Source organism: Scyliorhinus canicula, chromosome 3 (genome assembly GCF_902713615.1).
Source record: "Scyliorhinus canicula chromosome 3, sScyCan1.1, whole genome shotgun sequence".
Lineage (NCBI taxonomy): Eukaryota > Metazoa > Chordata > Chondrichthyes > Carcharhiniformes > Scyliorhinidae > Scyliorhinus > Scyliorhinus canicula.
The window spans coordinates 158,794,582-158,814,402 of NC_052148.1; the positions used below are offsets into that span (position 1 = coordinate 158,794,582).

At 47.2% G+C, this 19,821-nt stretch overlaps 1 protein-coding gene across 14 annotated transcripts in view; it reads left to right on the forward strand.

The window, feature by feature from the left end:
- The window catches only part of LOC119963054 (LIM domain-binding protein 2), a 659,146-nt gene extending 639,563 nt beyond the window's left edge, over positions 1 to 19,583 (forward strand). For 7 of the 14 annotated variants that reach the window (XM_038791570.1, XM_038791569.1, XM_038791573.1 and 4 more), the window contains one exon: positions 18,807 to 19,037. In XM_038791570.1, coding sequence (XP_038647498.1) covers positions 18,807 to 19,037 — 231 coding nt within the window. Of the gene's footprint in view, positions 1 to 18,806 lie in introns of all 14 variants that reach the window. The other 7 variants (XM_038791565.1, XM_038791566.1, XM_038791574.1 and 4 more) reach the window with 2 other exon arrangements.
- The last annotated feature ends 238 nt before the right edge of the window (positions 19,584 to 19,821 follow it).

The window sequence follows — 19,821 nt, forward strand, 5'->3', positions numbered from 1 at the left end:
TCTTTGGCCTGGACTTCCAGTGCAACCTGCAGAGCTTGACTTTTCAATTCGGCGGCCCTATTCCTCCTCTTACTGTTTGCAGCCTCGCATCCCTCAAAGTGGACCCCCCTTCCTTGTTTGCTAATCTCACCCCAGATTGTAAACCTGTCGCCACTCGGAGCAGACGATACAGTGCCCAGGACCGGACCTCCATCGGGTCCGAGGTCCAGAGGCTCCTTAAGGAAGGAGTTATTGAGGCCAGCAACAGTCCCTGGCGAGCCCAAGTGCTGGTAGTTCGGACTGGGGAGAAAAACCGGATGGTCATCGATTACAGTCAGACCATCAACAGGTTTACGCAGCTGGACGCGTATCCTCTCCCCCGTATTTCCGACCTGGTTAACAGGATTGCGAAGTACAAAGTCTTCTCCACGGTGGACCTTAAGTCCGCCGACCACCAACTCGCCATTCGCGCGAGTGACCGAAAGTACACCGCGTTCGAGGCTGATGGGCGCCTCTACCACTTCCTCAGGGTTCCATTCGCTGTCACAAATGGAGTCTCGGTCTTCCAACGAGAGATAGATCGAATGGTCGACAAGCACGGTTTACGGGCCGCCTTCCCGTATCTCGATAACGTCACCATCTGCGGCCACGACCAGCAGAACCACGACATGAACCTCCAAAAATTCCTCCGAACCGCAAAACTCAATTTAACTTACAATAAGGATAAGTGCGTGTTTAACACCGACCATCTAGCCATCCTTGGCTACGTAGTGCGTAACGGAGTGATAGGCCCCAATCCCGAACGCATGCGCCCCCTGATGGAACTTCCCCTCCCCAACTCCCTCAAACGCTGCCTGGGCTTCTTCTCATACTACGCCCAGTGGGTCCCCAACTACGCCGACAAAGCCCGCCCCCTCATCCAGTCCACCTTCTTTCCCCTGTCGATGGAGGCCAGCCAGGCCTTTAGCCGCATCAAAGCGGATATCGCAAAGGCCATGATGCATGCTATCGACGAGTCCCTCCCATTCCAGGTCGAGAGCGACGCGTCTGACGTAGCTCTGGCAGCCACCCTGAACCAAGCAGGCAGACCCGTGGCCTTCTTTTCACGAACCCTCCACGCTTCCGAAATCCGCCATTCCTCGGTGGAAAGGGAGGCACAGGCCATAGTCGAAGCTGTGCGATATTGGAGGCAGGAGGTTTACCCTCCTCACAGACCAACGGTCAGTAGGTTTCATGTTCGACAATGCACAGAGGGGCAAGATCAAGAACGACAAGATCTTGCGGTGGCGGATCGAGTCGTCCACGTACAACTACGATATCTTGTATCGTCCTGGGAAGCTCAACGAGCCTTCTGATGCCCTATCCCGCGGTACCTGCGCCAGCGCGCAGATTGACCGCCTCCGCTCCCTCCACAAGGACCTCTGCCATCCAGGTGTCACCTGTTTCTACCATTTTATTAAGACCCGCAACCTGCCCTACTCCGTCACTAGGGACTGCCACGTCTGCGACGAGTGCAAACCGCACTTCTACCGCCCCGAACGAGCGCATCTGATCAAGGCATCCCATCTCTTTGAACGTCTCAGTATAGACTTCAAGGGTCCCCTCCCCTCCAACAACCGTAACACTTATTTCTTGAGTGTTATCGACGAATACTCTCGATTCCCTTTCGCCATTCCCTGTCCCGACATGACCACAAAAACCGTCATAAAGGCCCTCCTATCCATCGTCTCCCTGTTCGGTTACCCCGCGTACATCCACAGTCCTCTTTTATGAGTGACGAACTGCGTCAATTCCTGCTCAGCAGGGGCATAGCCTCCAGCAGGACGACCAGTTATAACCCCCGGGGTAACGGTCAGATCGAGCAGGAGAATGGCACCATTTGGAAGACCATCCTGCTGGCCCTACGGTCCAGAGATCTCCCTATTCCCCGTTGGCAAGAAGTCATTCCCGACGCCCTGCATTCAATCCGGTCTCTCCTCTGTACCACCACTAATCAAACACCTCATGAACGTCTTCTTGTTTTCCCCAGGCAGTCGTCCTCAGGATCCCCTCTCCCGACCTGGCTGGCCATCCCCGGGCCCATCTTGCTCCGGAAGCATGTGCGGGTGCACAAGTCCGACCCGTTGGTTGAGCGAGTCCAGTTACTCCACGCCAACCCGCAATATGCGTACGTGGCGTATCCCGACGGTCGGTAGGATACGGTCTCGCTCCAGGACCTGGCACCCGCCGGCGTGCGGCCTTCTCCCCCTACACAAACACGTCCCCCCCCCAGCCCCCGCCCCCCCCCCCCCCCCCCCCCCCCCCCCACGACACAGCGCACATGCCCCCTCTTCCCCGATTACAGCGTCTCCACCACCGGTCCGGGGTACGGAGACACATCTACGACCAACGCTCCCGGAGGCAAGGACGACCATCGGCCCGACGTCACCGGCTCCACTGCGACGGTCCTCCAGAACACCACGGGCACCCGACAGGCTGATCGTCTCCATCTGATGTGGCCATGGGACTTTTTTGGGGACATTTTTATGTTATTCTGTTGTTATTAGTAGTAGTAGTATTGTTTTGCCATGAGCCAGTGGGCAGCTCACCCCTATCGATTTTCGCTGCTCATACCACCAGTCCTCGGACCCCCCCTTACCCCCTTACCCCCTTCTTTCTCCACAAGGGGTGAATGTGGTGGTATGGATATGAGCACTGCCATTGGTGCAGAGCACTGGCTTCCCATTGGCTCTGGCAGGTCATGTGCCTCTTGTCCGATTGGTTGGCACTAGTTATGTGACTGCTCTCCAATTGGTCGAGGCAAGTAGGCCCCGCCTCTGAGGTGGGGTATAAGTACCCAGAGTTCCCGGCGGTCGGCCATTCGCTGTAGTCGACCACCGGACTAACAACTAGCTGATTAAAGCCACAGTTTGGATCCTAAATGTGTCTCGAGTCGAAATGATGGTATATCAATTTAATCAGTGGCATCCCCGGAGCTCTCCTTCGAGGTGGTCTCCTGGGAGCCTGGAGAGGGTGCCACCCAGGATGGGCCAGCACCGTCGGCTGGAAGACCTGCAGGAGAATGGACATGTGGTCAGTGAGAGGGATGGGTTAATCAGTAAGGCAATAACAACTCGTGTTTGACAGGTTCCCTGGGTGGAGCCTGGTGGTTCCTCACCTCTGGGGCCTCCACCAGCCTCCGCTTCAGGGAACGTTCTGTCATCGGCCACCCCAGTCATCTCCAGGGCACGCTCACAGCTGTCGCCATCGCATCCCAAGAAACATTGGCTGCCATATGGCTAACCTTCTGGAACCCTCGGAGGAACAGGACATCCCTCCTGGCCTCCACCGCATCTTGGAGCCTCCCGAGATCAGCGTCCCCAAATCTTGGGGCTGGTCTCCTCGGCGTTATTGTTGCGAGCTGGCTGGGGTTGGCTGAGCAAGTGCAGCTTAAGTGCTGCCTGACTTTGTTAGCGGGGAGCTGGCGAGCGTGGTGCCACACCTCAAAAGATGCAGAGAGCATACATGGACAATGACTGAATGAGTGACACCAGCCCTGTACCTTGTGGGAGATATCCTCATTTCCCTACGAGAAGCAGGCATGACTGATATGTTCAGTCACTGTGCTGGCAACCTTGCACAAAGCTCTGGACTAAGCACCCTGCCTTTTTTTGGTGCAGGAATCCAGTTTTCTGGTTGCAACTCCAGGAACACAACTCATCAAAACAAGGAGCCATAGAAAGAGTAATATTATTGAGAGTTTAATTACAGAGGTGAACATTATGTACAAGTGCTTAACACCTGGAGTTTTAAAAAGAGCGGGAGCAGAGAGTCAGAGCGGAGATTTAAAAAGAGCGGCAGTTAAGAGTCAGAGCGGGTATTTAAAAAGAGCAAGAGCAGAGAACTGAGCAGATTCCTCGTCTCCAGGAATTCTCCGATTGCCAGCACCCTGGGATGTCTGTGCCTCTGCCTTTTGTGGCTCTGCGAGTGCCCACCTGGTGACTACTGTAGAATGAAGTCCCACCAAGGAGTGTGTCTCTACACTGGTGGAGTGTGTGTGGGTGAGCGCTGTGTCGGTTCTTGGATATCAGAATCCATGAATCCCTCCTCTCTGCTGGTGTCGGTGTTGGAGTAGAGAACCTGGACTATTCCCTGGGCTGCATTCCTGATGTGCCTGCAAAAGAAAGGATAGTTTGTTAGTGTATGGCAGAGGCCTTTAGAACAGGAAACATGACTCAACATTGTTGTCTGATGGATGATGCAGTGCTGAATCCTCACCATCAGCACAGGGGTAGTCGACATCTTCCCTCACCAGCTGGATGGCTCTGTCCTCTCAATCCGTTAGGGACTTGAGTTCTGGCATCCCTCCACCTGTCTGAGATCTCTCCCTCTTGTGTGCTTGCTTCTACTGCATGAAAACAGATGGAGAGAGTGTAAGCAGAACAGGGCAGGTGATGAGAATGTTTGGTGTGTGTGGATAGTGAATTGAACCAGTGAGGTAATGAGGACACAACCCAGCGGGTAGATGAAGATGTGTGTGGGAGAGCAAGTGGCGGCTTTCCTGAACTGGCAGTGAATGTGATCCCTGTAGATGTGTAATGGATGTGTTAGTTGAGAGAAGAGTAACTTACCCTGGCAGAACAAAGGAGATCATTCATCCTCTTCCCGCACTGAATGGCTGTCCTCTTCTGCAGAGCAGTGGCACTAACGACTGCTGCCACCACCTCCCATGCTTCGTTGGTGACCTTGCTGCTGTTTTTTCTCCTGAGCGTGGGTACAGCACATCATGGTGGACCTCTACTGCATCAAATAGACTTCCCAGGGAGGGAACTGAAAACATGGGGGCAAATCTCCTGGCAGCCCCCACTTCCTGGCCACATCTGAAGTGTGGCTGATGCGAGCTGGGATGGCGTTTGAATGTGGCACCTTGATGATTGCATCGCTGACATGATGGCGGTGCATATCCTGCAGCAGTGCAGGACAAATGTCTTGCACCAAGGTCTCTGTGACCCTAGCTATGTTGACCTCATTACATTACAGTGGTGCCACAATCACCTCAGGCATATGGTTCCTCCATACAGCCTTTCAATCCAAGGAGTGTACCAGACACCCCTTCCTGATTTTCCAAAGCTTGCCAGGCAAATCAGAAGCCAGCGATGCAAAGGGAAAAGCCACTATTGCCCTTGGCGGGTTCAACGCTGCTTTTCCGACCTCCCCTTGGCCTTTGCCAATTTTCAGGAATCTTGCGCCAATCAATTTAGAATACATTTTTGATGTTTAATGGGGTTTGTGCAGGAGCTGAGTGAGTGCACAATTAGCACGTAAAAATGAGAAAAAAGCGCTAAAAGTGAATTGCACATTTCTACATCAGTCTTTGTATTATTGAGAAAACAAAGTGGGGAACCAGGACCCAGAGTACTAAGTGTTACCTCGGAAATTAATTCAAGTAAATCAAGTACGATTAGTCAGTAGATATCAAACCCATGTTTTAATTATTTGTACAGTACATTGTAGGTGTAAGGAGAGTCTGAAGGTAGGAAGTTGCACAGTTTTGATGTCCTGAGTATTGAGTTGGAGTGGGAAATCAGTCATTAGTGTCTCCACAAAATAGGCTTTTTTAAACCTCATTTGACTGTAAAACATGTCTCTGCTAAACCTCAGTTGTGGGTTATATTGCTGCCCTCTGCAGGGAGTAAGTGTCTGAACCAGTGAGTTCAGGTTCCAGCGAGTATTATTGAGGGAAATGGGCCTTTTACGTCCTTGTTTATTTTTACAGCATGTATTCTTTGAAACAATCTTTTGTTTACATCATTTCTTTTTGTGACTCAATGTCCCTGTATATTTTCCTGATTAGCTGCAGTGCCTGATCCCCACATGTATTAGTTTTTTTTTCCGTTAATGAGATGAGTAAGTTTATTCATCAGTGTATTGCTAATTAGTAAGAGGCTGTCTTCCTCCATGCTGACATCCTGTTTATTATAACAGCTGGGCAAATTGGAACATTTTCTGCACAGATTGTTGTACAGTTCCAATATGTTTATAGGTGACAGACTCTTTGGTAACAGATGGTAAATTTAAGGCTTGTTGGCAATCAGCAGGTTTTTGCTAATGACTTAATTACCTATGCAAATTATCTCATCAGTATGTGCGTTGTTATCTCTCTTTTAAAAAAAAACTTTATTTAAATTAATTACAGTAATCAAGCAGTGGAACAAACACTAGATTGCTGGTGGCTGGAGGATTGAATGTCTGGCCAAGTATGGGAACAAGCTGACGGATTGTACAAATAAACCTGTTCAACAGTTAATCATTCTCAGAGAGGCAGCATCTCACTCCTGGACATGTGCAGCAGTTCAGAAGGTTAATAACCTACCGTTCTTATAGTCTCACCTCCATACCAGTCCTATGGTCACTAGCTGTTGTGTTTGCTTTATTTATTTATTTTAATCTTCAAAATACTAACTAATGCAGAAATAGGATTCCATATATTGTTCATACTTTTTTACAGAAAGAAAAAGTTTGGAATAAAGGGCGAGTTTGGGCATTTGAGGAGTTTTACAAGAGGATGTATGGGTCGGAGCACCCAGTGGGAATGTCGGATATAAGGAAGTTTTTGGGAGGGTCTGGAGTGTCCCAGGGTGGGAGAGGATGATGAGGCAGGGTTGGAGAGCTAGTGGGGATTGAGGAGGTTCGGGCGGTGGTAGGGAAGATGCAAGCGGGTAAAGCACTGGGGATGAATGAGTTCCCGGTAGAGTTTTTGGATAAGTCGGCGTCGCTATTGGTGGAGATGATTGAGAACGCAGTAGCTATAATAATAATCTTTATTGTCACAAGTAGGCTTACATTAACACAGCAATGAAGTTACTGTGAAAAGCCCCTAGTCGTCACATTCCGGCGCCTGTTTGGGTACAAAGAGGGAGAATTCAGAATGTCCAATTCACCTAACCGCACGGCTGGGAGGGTGCTACCGGAGACGATGGGACAGGCATCTATTTTGCTGTTGTTAAAAAAAAGGATAAGGACCCAGTCAAGACTTGGTCGCGTCGGCCAATATCTTTGTTGAATGTCTTGCCAAAATGTTGGTGCCTATGTTGGAGGAGTGGCTTCCGCAGTGGTTGGGGAGGATCAGACAGGGTTTGTAAAGGGTTGGTGGTTATCCTCAAATTGTTAAATGTGGTGCTCTCCCCCATCAGAAGGGGGGAAACAGGAGGTGGTGGTGGTGCTGGATGCAGATAAAGCATTTGATCAGATAGAGTGGACTTATTTGTTTACGGTATTGGAATGGTTTGGGAACAGGCCTAACTTTGTGGCATGGGTCAAATTGTTGTATAAGGAACCGAGGGCAAGTGCATGTACGAATGGGGTGAACACGGGATATTTTCACCTGCATAGGGGAACGAGGCAGGGGTGTTCCATGTCCCCCCTTTTGTTTGCGCTGGCGATAGGGCCCTTGGCCATTGTGTTGAGGAGCTCGGATAAGTGGAGGGGCCCAGTGGGGGGGGGGGGGGGGGGGGGGGGGAGCATAGGGTGTCCCCGTACGCTGATGATTTAAAAACAAAAAAATTTAGAGTACCCAATTCATTTTTTCCAATTATGGGGCAATTTAGCGTGGCCAATCCACCTAACCAGCACATCTTTGGGTTGTGGGGGCGAAACCCACGCAGACACAGGGAGAATGTGCCAACTCCACACGGACAGTGACCCGGGGCTGGGATCGAACCTGGGACCTCGGCGCTGTGAGGCAGCAATGCTAACCACTGCGCCACCATGCTGCCCTCACTGATGATTCTTTGTTGTATATTTCCAACCCGGTTCCCATGCTGGGGAACATAACAGGACTGCTTAAGCGATTTGGGGATTTTTCAGGATATAAATTGGATTTGGAGTAGAGCGAATGCCTTTTGGTCTCCCCGCACTTGGGGGGATTGCCGTTTCACGTGGCGACTATTCATTTCAGGTATCTTGGAGTGCAGATGGCTCGGGATTGGGCCCAGCTCCGTAAACTAAATTTTACAAGTATGGCGGGCTAAGTCAAGGTGAATTTGTTGAGGTGGGATAGCCTCCCCCATCATCGAAAGCCGGCCACAGGAGATAAAGATTAATGCTTTGCCGCAGGTTTTATTTTTATTCCAGTGTTTACCAGTCTTCTTGCCAAAAGCGATTTTATGGGGGTGGAACATTTGATTTCATCGTTTGTCTGGGAGGTACGGTACCGAGGATTTGGAAGATAGTGTTTCAGAGAGGGTAACAGTCGGGGGGTTTGACTCTGCCAAATCCGCTGTATTATTATTGGGCGGCGAACGCTGAGAAGGTGTGGGGTTGGGGTCGGGAGCCGGAAGCAATGAAAAGAAAATTGCTTATTGTCACAAGTAGGCTTCAAATGAAGTTACTGTGAAAAGCCACTAGTCGCCACATTCCGACGCCTATTCGGGGAGGCTGGTACGGGAATTGAACCGTGCTGCTGGCCTGCTTTCAAAGCCAGCGATTTAGCCCTGTGCTAAACCAGCCCCAAACTGGTGAGGATTGAGGCAAGCTCTTGTCGGGAGTTGTGGGCACTGGCAATGGCGCTGCTAACGTTTGCCTCGGGGAAATACTCGGGTCGTCCGGTGGTGGTGACCATGCTAAAGATATGGAGGCAATTTCGGCAGCATTTTAAGTTAGGCGTGGGGTCGAGGCTGATGCCGATCCAAGAGAGTCATGTGTTTGAGCTATTGAGATTGGATGCTAGGTTTCGGGGATGGGAGGAGCCGGGGCAGTGGTGGAAATGAAGGATTTATTCTTGGAAGGGCAGTTTGCGAGCTTGGGAGAGTTAACTGAGAAGTTTGGGTTTGCATGGGGAGGAGGCCTTTGCAGATGCGAGATTTTGCAAGTAAGGTTTACCCGGCGGTTCCGGTGACACCACCTTCCTGGTTGTTGGAGGGGATGCTGTTGGCTATGGGATTGGAGGGGGGGGTCATCTGTGCGATTTATGGGAGAATTCTGGGGGAGGATACAGCATCATTAGAGGGGGTTAAGGCCAAGTGGGAGGAACAATTGGGGTGGTGCTGGAGGAGGGGTTGTGGTGGGAGGTTTTGTGGAGGGTGAATGCCTCAACTTGGTCTGCGAGACTGGGGCTAATACAGTTAAAGGTGATGCGCAGGGCATACATGATGAGGTCAAGGATGATCCGGTTGTTTGAAGGGGTGGAGGACACTTGTGAGCGGTCCGGCAAACTATGTACACGTGTTATGGTCCTGCCCAAAGTTGGAGAAATTTTGGAGGTCTTTTTTCCAGCACCATGTCGGTGGTCTTGCACTTGAAATTGGAGCCCAGTTCCTTGGGGGCCATACTTGGAGCGTCGGACTTGTCGGAGCTGCAGGCAATGACAGATGCTTTAGCCTTTGCCTCACTGATTGCTCACAGGTGGGTCCTGTTGGGGTTGAGGTCAGCTTATCCGCTCTTTGCCTCAGTGTCGCTGGGGGACTTGACGGAGTTCCTGTATCTTGAGAAGGTGAAGTTCACCTTGAGGGGTGCGATTGAGGGGTTCCATAAGAGATTCGGTCTACTTATTCTTCACTTTAAAGAGTTGGTTACCATCTACTGCTAAGGCGGGGAGGGGGGATTGGGATGGATGGGGTTTTACTTCGAGTTATGTGGGGGTGGTTGGTTTGTACATAGAACATACAGTGCAGGAGGAGGCCATTCGGCCCATCGAGCTTGCACCAACCCACTTAAGCCCCATCCCAATAACCCCTCCTAAACGTTTTTGGTCACTAAGGGCAATTTATCATGGCCAATCCACCTAACCTGCACTGTGGACCGTGGGAGGAAACCAGAGCACCTGGTGGAAACTCACGCAGACACGGGGAGAACTTGCAGACTCCGCACTGACAGTGACCCAGCAGGGAATCGAACCTGGTACCCTGGCGCTGTGAAGCCACAGTGCTAATCACTTGTGCTACCGTGCTGCCTAGAGGGGGGTTCTTTTGTTTTATGTATAAAATATTAAAAACAGCATAAAAAATATTTTCTAAAAAAAAATAAAGGCCGAGTTTGTGTTTCACTGGTACTTTTCTGCCTGTTGAGCACCATGTTGTGAATAGATTTTTTTTTCCTTTTGACATGGAAACTTGTTTCTCGAAGTGTTTTACAATAGTTAATTCCATCAGTCACTCCACATTATACCTGTGCAATGTGCCATGCATGGCATGATTCCAATTCGTGCGTACCAATTTCAGCTTTGGGGCCAAGGAATGAATGGGGAAGGCTCGGCACATGCTCACAAGGAAGTATGATAAACTGAAGGATGGATCACGGCATTCATACAATATCCTAGCTTTCAGATGTTGACTGGCACAGATAAAGCTGAAAATTGGTTCTTGGTCAGAAACCTTTCTGGAGAACAGATTAGGATAGGAGGAGAAAAAATCTGAACTTTCTTTTAAATACATTATATGAATTATATGAACTAGTCATATTATAGATTCAAGTTTTTCCAAGAATTTAAAGACCATAATATAGATTTATAAAGTTTTACAGCTCAAAAAACATTCAGCGCAACATATCTGGACAGAACTATCTACTCTATCATTCCCCAATTCCTTTTCAATTGTCTTGTTCTAATATTCATGCACTTCCCTTTTCAAAACATTATAAAATGTTCCAGACCTCCTTTATTTTTTTGCTGATAAATTTATGCCATTTAGTTATTGACGCATTTTCCCCTTGGTTCTTACTACTTTTTGAAGATTTTCCTTTGTTTTTCTTCTGTCCTCAGTTGGAGATGCTGACTTGAAGTTTTTTAGTACAAACAATGATCATACTACTTAATACTAATAATAATCTGTATTGTCACAAGTAGGCTTACATTAACACTGCAATGAAGTTATTATGAAAAGCCCCTAGTCGCCACATTCCGGCGCCTGTTCGGGTACACAGAGGGAGAATTCAGAATGTCCAATTCCCTAACAGCACGTCTTTCGGGACTTGTGGGAGGAAACCGGAGCACCCGGAGGAAGCCCACGCAGACATGGGGAGAACATGCAGTCTCCGCATAGACAGCGACCCAAGCTGGGAATTGAACCTGGGTCCCTGGTGCTGTGAAACAACAGTGCTAACCATCGTGCCGCCCATTTACAGGGAGGTGAGAAAGCTACAAGGTTTGTCGAAAATGTGGAAGGCTGGGAAGGTTCAGGTCTTGCTGAAACTTAATGGCAGGACCTCATTATCATTTCTTGAATTTATTTTCCAACCAGCAGCAGGCCTTAGGGTAGACATCACCACTGAGGGAAGGAAGTGTAAAATTAGGCATTAGACAGGGGTACAGAGGTGGGCAATCAGGAGAGAGGAGCCTCAAGACTTGAGGAACCATGGAGAGCACCCCTGCTGCTGCTTACCCACAAGCAGTGCAGGAAAACGGACTTAGTTTGTTGAGCTGGCAACTTCTATATCCCTTTTCCAGCCTCTCAGAAGCATGTACAGGTTTATCGGACTTTCAATTGGTTTCCAAATTGGATTGTGGGTGCTCAATTTAAAAACATTAAGAAATGTCCCGCTTTGCCACAGTTGATCACTCAGATGCCACAAAGCTTGCCAATGTAAAAGCAGAATTGCAGGGTCATTTTGCACCTTTGACTTTTTAACCCACCTGCCGTGGAGGAGTTAGTATCAAAGCAATATGTCTGTTTAAAAATGCTTTAAAAGGGCAGAAAAGAATACAGCTTAAGTGCATCTGCTGTTTAACTTAGTCATTTGAAACAACAACTGGGCGGGATTCTCCGACCCCCCGCCGACTGCCAAATTTTCTGGCGCCGGAGAATTGGCGGGGGTGGGAATCGCGCCGCGCCAGTCAGCGGCCGCTGTCAGCGCCCCCCCCCCCCCCCCCCCCCCCCGGCGATTCTCTGGCCCACGATGGGCCGAGGTCCCGTCCCCTTCTATGCAGGTCCCGCCAGCATAAATTGGAGTAGGTTCCTTACCAGCGGGACGTGGCGGCGCAGGTGGGCGCGGGTCAACCTGGCCCGGGCGGGGGCGGGGGGGGGGGTGCCCCCACGGTGGCCTGGCCTGCAATCGGGGCCCACTGGGCCTATGCTGTGGGGGGCACTCTATTCCTCCGCGCCGGCCATGTAAGCCACTGCGCAAAGGTGAACCGCCCCCCCCCCCCCACGCATGCGCAGGGATGATGTCAGCAGCCGCTGATGCTCCCGTGCATGCGCGGACCCGCGCCAGCCGGTGGAGTCCCTTCTGCCCCGGCTCGTGCGGCGCCCAAGGCCTTCCACGCCGGCCGGTGGGGCGCAAACCACTCCGGCACCAGCCTAGCCCCTGAAGGTGCGGAGGATTCTGCACCTTTGGGGCGGGCCGACGCTGGAGTGGTTCACGCCACTCCATCCCACCGGGTACGGGAGAATCCCGCCTCTGATCTCTTTGTGTGTAATTAATGAATAATTTATCTAACTAGTTTTGTCTTAACTTTATGGAAACAAAATCTTTGGTTATATTGGTTCTAGTGTTCGAAGGTGATTCGAAAATGTAAAAAGGAATTAACGGAAGTGAAGTAAATAATACACCACTGTAATAATGATGGCAACTGAGTAACAGCACCACTTTCTCAAGTGCAATTATAGATGGAAAACAAATCCCGGCCTCCCCGAGATTCTCACATCGCATGAAAGAGTAAAGCAAACTTGATAGGCAGGAGTTGGAACAGGCCACAAAATAAAATAGAACAAAAAAATGTTGAAAAGGTTATGATGGATTCTTGTTAATTAGTGGTTTGTTTCCTATTATGCCAAAATAATTTTTCTATGAAGCTGAGACATCATTGAATATTTAACGTATGATGAAAATGAAATGAAGTTACTGTGAAAAGCCCCTAGTTGCCACATTCCGGCACCTGTTCGGGGAGGCTGGTACGGGAATTGAACCGTGCTGCTGGCCTGCCTTGGTCTGCTTTAAAAGCCAGCGATTTAGCCCTGTGCTAAACCAGCCCCGATATGATATGATGTAAGCCTAAAAATGTTTAGAACAGAGTTGAATTTTTTTCTCAAAAGCTCTTCTTCCAGAGGCTTTTTTGTTAAGTAAATGTGGCAGACAGTATGTTTAAGTGAACAAGAGCAATATCCAGACTGATATCAATGACAGATTTTTAAAATTCAGCCAAATAGTATTTCTACTAGAAAGCGGGTATTACATGTGGACAGCAAACCGATAAACTGTCAATGCTGATTGTGTTGCTACTCGTGTCTTAATAAAGCTCGTAGTCTCAAGTGTGGAGAAGATGCTTTATTGTGAGTTCGTTCAGTTTCCAGAGCTCGACCTAGAACGACCTTCCAGTGCTAACTACCAGCTTTGCTTGCTGTGTGTGTCCTGCTTACCAGCCCGCCTGCTGTGAAGTGCGTCCTCACTTCCTGTCCTGATCTATTTATATGGCTCTCCCGTGCTCCCTCTAGTGGTTGCTCAGTTGTGTTGCATCTGGTTCACTTGTGATCACCACATCCCCCTTTTTCTCTTAACATATTTTCTGTACATCGTTAAAGAAAATTGTACATCCTGTCCCGGTGTATTTGTAGCTCTCCCGCTCGTGTTTGCTCTGTTGTTCTGTATCTAGTCAATCTACGATCACCACATCCCCCTTTTTCTCTTTACATAGTTTCTGTACATCATTAAAGAAAAATTCTACAACACAGTAACTTATGATATGCGTATCTATACAAGTGATGGTGCTATTGCCTTAGTTAACAAAGCCAATGTATTTATATGTCCAATCTTAATAAAAAACATTTATGAGTCCAAACTTGATGAATTTGTTCAGAGCTTTTTTTTTTCTTTTTGTTGTTGATGACGTGGTGATATTGATATTGCAAGTCCACTGTGAATGTTGTTGGTGTTCCTTGTTATGTTAAGTACCCAATGCGTCATCCCGAGGTGTTTGAATGGTCACATCACTGATGTTGACTGGCATGGACTTTTTTCTGTGCTTGTGGTGTTGATTTATTGTCTCATCCGCCTTGGATGCTGGTGTGCTTGCTCGTTCTGGAGCAGACGTGTGTTTATGCGATTCGTCGTCATCCCATGACATGTTTGTAGTCTTGTCATCGTTTTGCCATGCGCTGTGGCATTGTCCGTCATGTGCCAAGTAGTGCCATTGTGTACAAGTCGTTGTTTCATTGCTGTTGTTTCTGTCGTTCTTGTTTTTGTTGTTTTCGTTGCCGTACTTGTCGCTGTTTTTGTCGTTTCCGTCTTTGGTGTTGGCACTGTCGTTGTTCCAGACTTTGTTGTTCTCGTTGCCAGTCTTGGTGCTGTTTTTGTCGTTTCTGTCTTTGGTGTTGTCGCTATCTTTGTTCCTGACTTTGTTGTGTTTGTTGCCATTCTTGTTGTTTCTGTCTCTGTCGTTGTCGCTATCTTTGTGCCTGACTTTGTTGTTTGTCTTGTCGCGCTTCATGTTGCTTTTATTCTTGCTGTTGTCGTTCTCGTTTCTGCTGTGCTTCTTGCTATTGTTGTTGGTCTTGTCGCGCTTCATGTTGTTTTTGTTCTTGCTGTGTTTCTTTTGACTTTTGTTTTTTTTTTGTTATACTCTATGAGTGTCCCGAGTGGATAATTTGAGTCATTTAGCATTCCGTCTCGCGAGTGGTGCGAATGATCTGATGTTGCATCGGTGCAGGTGACATCAATCAGTTGTGGAGAATTGGATTCCGCATCTTTGCTTTCTTGGTGCTCCTCTTCCGGAGTCAAAGTCTTCTCGATTACATTTGACGCGGTGTCTGTGGACTCTCGGCGCTCCTCTTCTGGAGTTAAAATCTTCATGATTTCTGTTGATGTTATCTCACTGGACTCCAGGTGCTCCTCTTCTGGAGTCAAAATCTGCATGGTTTCTTTTTGTTTGGTGTCTCTGGACTCCAGGTGCTCCTCTTCTGGAGTCAGAATCTGCATGGCTTCTTTCGGCGTTGTCTCTCTGGACTCCAGGTGCTCCTCTTCTGGAGTCAAAATCTGCATGTTTTCTTTCGGCATCGTCTCTCTGGACTGTTGGGTGGCCCGACTCTGTGCTTCTGTACAGACAAGCTGAGAACTGTCAGTCTCACTGTGATCCTGTACGTCGAGTGCGAGCACCTTGTCACTGTTTTCGCTCTGTGCTTCGGTACAGGCAAGCTGAGAACTGTCAGTCTCACTGTGATCCTGTACGTTGAGTGTGATCACCTTGTCACTGTCTTCGCATGCAGTGGGCAGAGGTGCATTGTCGTCTTCTTGTTCATGTGAGCGTGTTGGACTTTCATAGTCTGCTTGTGGTTGCTCAGATACGGCAGGTTGACCTTCATGGTCTTGTGCATGCATGGTGTCAGTGGTTAGATGTACGTTGTCTTCTTCTTGTTCCTGTGAGCTTGGTAGACTTTCATTGTCTGCTTGCGGTTGCTCAGATACAGCGGGTTTACCTTCATGGTCTTGTTCATGCTTGGTGTCCGCCCGGGAGTGTTTGCTTGCATCCCTGTTGGCGTCTTTCATCACTCGCACTGTGGAGCCTGTCATCGCTCGCTCCGTGGAGTCTTCCTATGCTCTCTGTGTGGCGTCGTCTTCGTCTTGGGTATTGCTGTCATCCAATGTATCGACGAGCTGCCATGGCCTCATGGTGTTGGATTCATCTACCATGAGTAGAGTCGTGTTGAGCTTTGCAACGGTGTCGCTGATGCTGTGATCAGCATGTCCAAATAACTCCTCCATGTCTGAGTAGTATTCCTTGATACCCATTTCATCTTCGTTGGCTTCTTCTACCACGAGTTGATTCGTGTTGAACTTTGCGACCGTGTCGCTGATGCTGTGAGAAGCATATCCGACTGACTCAGCTGTGTCTGAGTAGTATTCTTCGAAAAACAAGTCATCCTTTGTTGTTTCGGAATTCTTTTTGTTCTCTTCACTTTGGGTGGTGCAGACTGCTTTTTTCAGGGTGTTGTGCAAGTTGTTTTTAACTGTTGGTGTAAGTTCAGGCGTTTTTCTGTGTTCTGAGGCAAGAAAGTTTGTGTTTACCACTTTAAGTGTCTTATTTTCAATTTTCGGGCATTTCCCTTTTAAGTGGGCGTGGTCGGGATGCTCAGACGTCATGACGTCACGCGCAGGAATGCATTGCGCATGCGCAAATCGGCCTTCCTCCTTCACTGTGCGGTTTCGTTCCCATTGCGCATGCGCGGCTTGCGCATGCGCATAACGATCGGCGCTGCGATCTTTTTCAAACTGCGCATGCGCGACTTCCGGTTCCGGCGCATGCGCAGACGCGATTTGTAGTTCTTTGCTTACCAGAGACTGCAAAATGTGCTCCAACGCCATTTTTTGCCGTTTTTCGCGGATTTCAGCGATTTTTCTGTCCCACCAGGACCGGTCTTCCAAAATTCGTAAGTTATCTTCTCTTCCCGATTTGGACAGGGTTTCAGCGTTTTGGCTTTGTGAGAAATTCTTTTTATTTCTTCTTTTTGATCTGTACTTTTCATTCGCGATTTCTTGCTCTTTTCGTGATTTTTTAAGTTTTGCATCACTCAGTCTCTGTGCAGTTTGGACTCTGAGTATGTCTTGCTGTTCAAATTTCTCACAGTACTCTTCAAATTTGTTTAGTACCGTTTGTAAGCTGTTTCTGTCTTCACCTTTTGAGTATTTAAATCCATTATAAACTTTCGTAGCTTCATTTCCTTCGATGAGAATTGCTATTTTAATTTCGTCTGAGGCTGCTGCTGCATCATATGCTATGATACCGAAATCGAACATTTGTTTAAACCTTTCCCAGACACTTCTTACTTTTCCAGTCGTGTCCAGGTGAAGTGGGTATCCAAGGCACATCCTCTCATCAGCAATGTCTTCCCAAGTCGAATGTCCAGTAGGAGATTTCCATGCCATTCTTGGTTGAGATTTCCATGCCATTTTTTTGTTTTCTGTATCTGCAGCTGAGTTGTCCTGTCATAAGCATCTGAAATCACTCCTGGAACCATGTGTTGCTACTCGTGTCTTAATAATGCTCGTAGTCTCAAGTGTGGAGAAGATGCTTTATTGTGAGTTCGTTCAGTTTCCAGAGCTCGACCTAGAACGACCTTCCAGTGCTAACTACCAGCTTTGCTTGCTGTGTGTGTCCTGCTTACCAGCCCGCCTGCTGTGAAGTGCGTCCTCACTTCCTGTCCTGATCTATTTATATGGCTCTCCCGTGCTCCCTCTAGTGGTTGCTCAGTTGTGTTGCATCTGGTTCACTTGTGATCACCACACTGATGTGACTTTTGAATTTGAAAATATCACAACTGGCTGCAAAAGATTGCACCTACATGCAAATAATTTGAAAATATCTACCCAACTCCAGTTCGGATTCATCAGAACATGTGCCAGGGAAGTGAGTAAAGAAACAGAACCCTGTTAAGTTTAAAGGAGCATTAGGGTGTTATGATACTGAGAACTGGCACAGTAAAAGGTTTCTTTACATGCAATCAAATTTTATAGTATCATAAAATTTACAGTGCAGAAGGAGGGCATTTGGCCCATTGAGTCTACACCAACCCTTAGAAAGAGCCCCCTACTTAAGCTACTTAAATTTAAAGTTTGTTTAAATAGACTTGAAAGAATTTTACGTGGAAATGCAATTGAAATTTCGCCTGCCTTTGTACTACAAATTAATGGAAAATCATAATTTTGAATTGTAAGCCTCCATGTTTCAAACATTTCCATCTAACTGTTCATATAATATTATAGTTCCACAATTCTTACATATCCACATTCCTGAAAAAACACACATGCATCAAGTTGTGTGCTATCTTTCACAGCCTTTGCTTGTGAAAACAGTAATCAAATTGCTGTGATCAACAGGATTTTGCATATATGTATTTTCATGTGTATGAGAAGCATGCAAGGTCATTGAGGCCCCAGCCCCTGCTGAGAACTGCTCAGCATTCATCTTGTGCTACTGTGTAGAATGTTTGTGATTAACACATGGGGGGAGGGGGGGGGGGGGGGGGAGAGGATACGACAGAGGGTATTGATGATTCATGGAAGATACACCATTAAGTGACAGCAGACCAAGTAAACTGCAAATGACACATAGAACCATAGAATTCCTACAGTGCTTAATGAGGCCATTCAGCCCAGCGAGTCTGCACCCACCCTCTGAAAAAGCACCTTACCTAGGCCCGACCTTATCCCCGTAACCCCATAACCCCATCTAACCTGCACATCTTTGGACACTAAGGGGCAATTTAACATGGCCAATCCTCACTTGCACTTATTTGAACTGTGGGAGGAAAGCAGAGCACCCAGAGGAAACTAATACAGATATGGAGATAAAGTGCAAACCAGTCACCGAAGCCCGGAATTGAACCCGGGTCCCTGGTGCAATGAGGCAGCAGTGCTAACCACTGTGCCACCGCGCCGCCCACATGTTATTTATTAGAAGAGCATTTGTTCTTCCTGATCTGAATGATCTTTTTCTTGCATTGTAGTGTTACAATATACTATAAACAGCACAAATGCACCATCTAGTGGATGCTGACTGCACAGTACTTTTGCTTCTTACAGTTTTAAATTAAACTTTGCTTTGATCTCGGAGGGTAAAGCAAGTTAAAAATAATGCTTTAAAATGTTTAAGATTAGGAATTGTTCTGTTAGATTAACATTTGACAAAATAACAGTAGTTAACTTCACATATCCTATAAATACTCTTGCTGAATTGCAAGTAGAATAGTTGGTTGACAGCTTTGTTGGTGAAATAAAATGTAAAGTTTGTCTTGACTAATCAATCAAATCCAAAATTATGGTGCATGTTTACTAGATGCACCCACATTTTAGTTTGCATACAGTCTTAGGAATTCAAACTAAAGCTCTGCAGTGTTTTACCACATGACTGTTTGTTCCTGTTATAGGATGTTATGGTGGTGGGTGAACCTACACTGATGGGCGGAGAGTTCGGGGATGAGGATGAGCGACTGATCACTCGATTAGAGAATACGCAGTATGACGCAGCAAATGGCATTGATGACGAGGAAGATTTCAATAACTCTCCTGCACTGGGAAGTAACAGCCCTTGGAACAGCAAAGCTCAGTCTAGTCAGGAGAGCAAATCAGAAAATCCCACACCACAAGCCTCTCAATAAACAAAAGCATATCACTTTTATTATAAAATTTTGTGCTCCCTACCCCTTCCCCTCCCCCCCCTCCCCCTTCTTCTTTCTCCAGGCTGCACCTGAAAGTTTCTTGTTTCAAATTGTCTACATTCAGCAGTATTAAAACCTACTTTGATTTAGTGAGTTCATATTTAAAGCTTTAAAATCCCAGCTGGTATTATAAGCCATGCAACCCATTATAATTTGTGGGCATCTTAATGTGACATGTTTGTGGTTTCTTTGAATTGTTCCTAAGTTTGAACAGTTGCTATCATGGAAATCTGGTAGTGATTATCATTCATATACAGGTTTTGCAAGAACCTTTGCTGGTCCAACTTTTGCTTGTGTATTTATGTAAGCTTTTTGTATGAAAACTAACAGATAATTTAGAGCAGAAACTATTTCATTCACATAAATGTTCAGCACAGTATGTGAAAGTTAGAAATGAGTCCTTGTGTCATTAAACAGATGTATTTTATGTATGCTTTGCCATTAATTAAATGTGCCAATAAACAGTGGTAACATGGATGCACATGTCTGACAGTCACAGTTGTCAGTTTTTCCACTAAATCTAGTAGAGGATTTATGCATAAAACATTACAATAACTTGGTAAATTGGTAAGTATTGCAGAAATGCAACAGATATGTAATGCAGTGATGAACTGAACATCCTGCATCTGAACTCAGAATCTAACTCTTAATTCTGAAGTCAACAAAAATGCAACACACACAAATTGGATATTGTTATCATAAGGGAATGTACATAGTTCATATA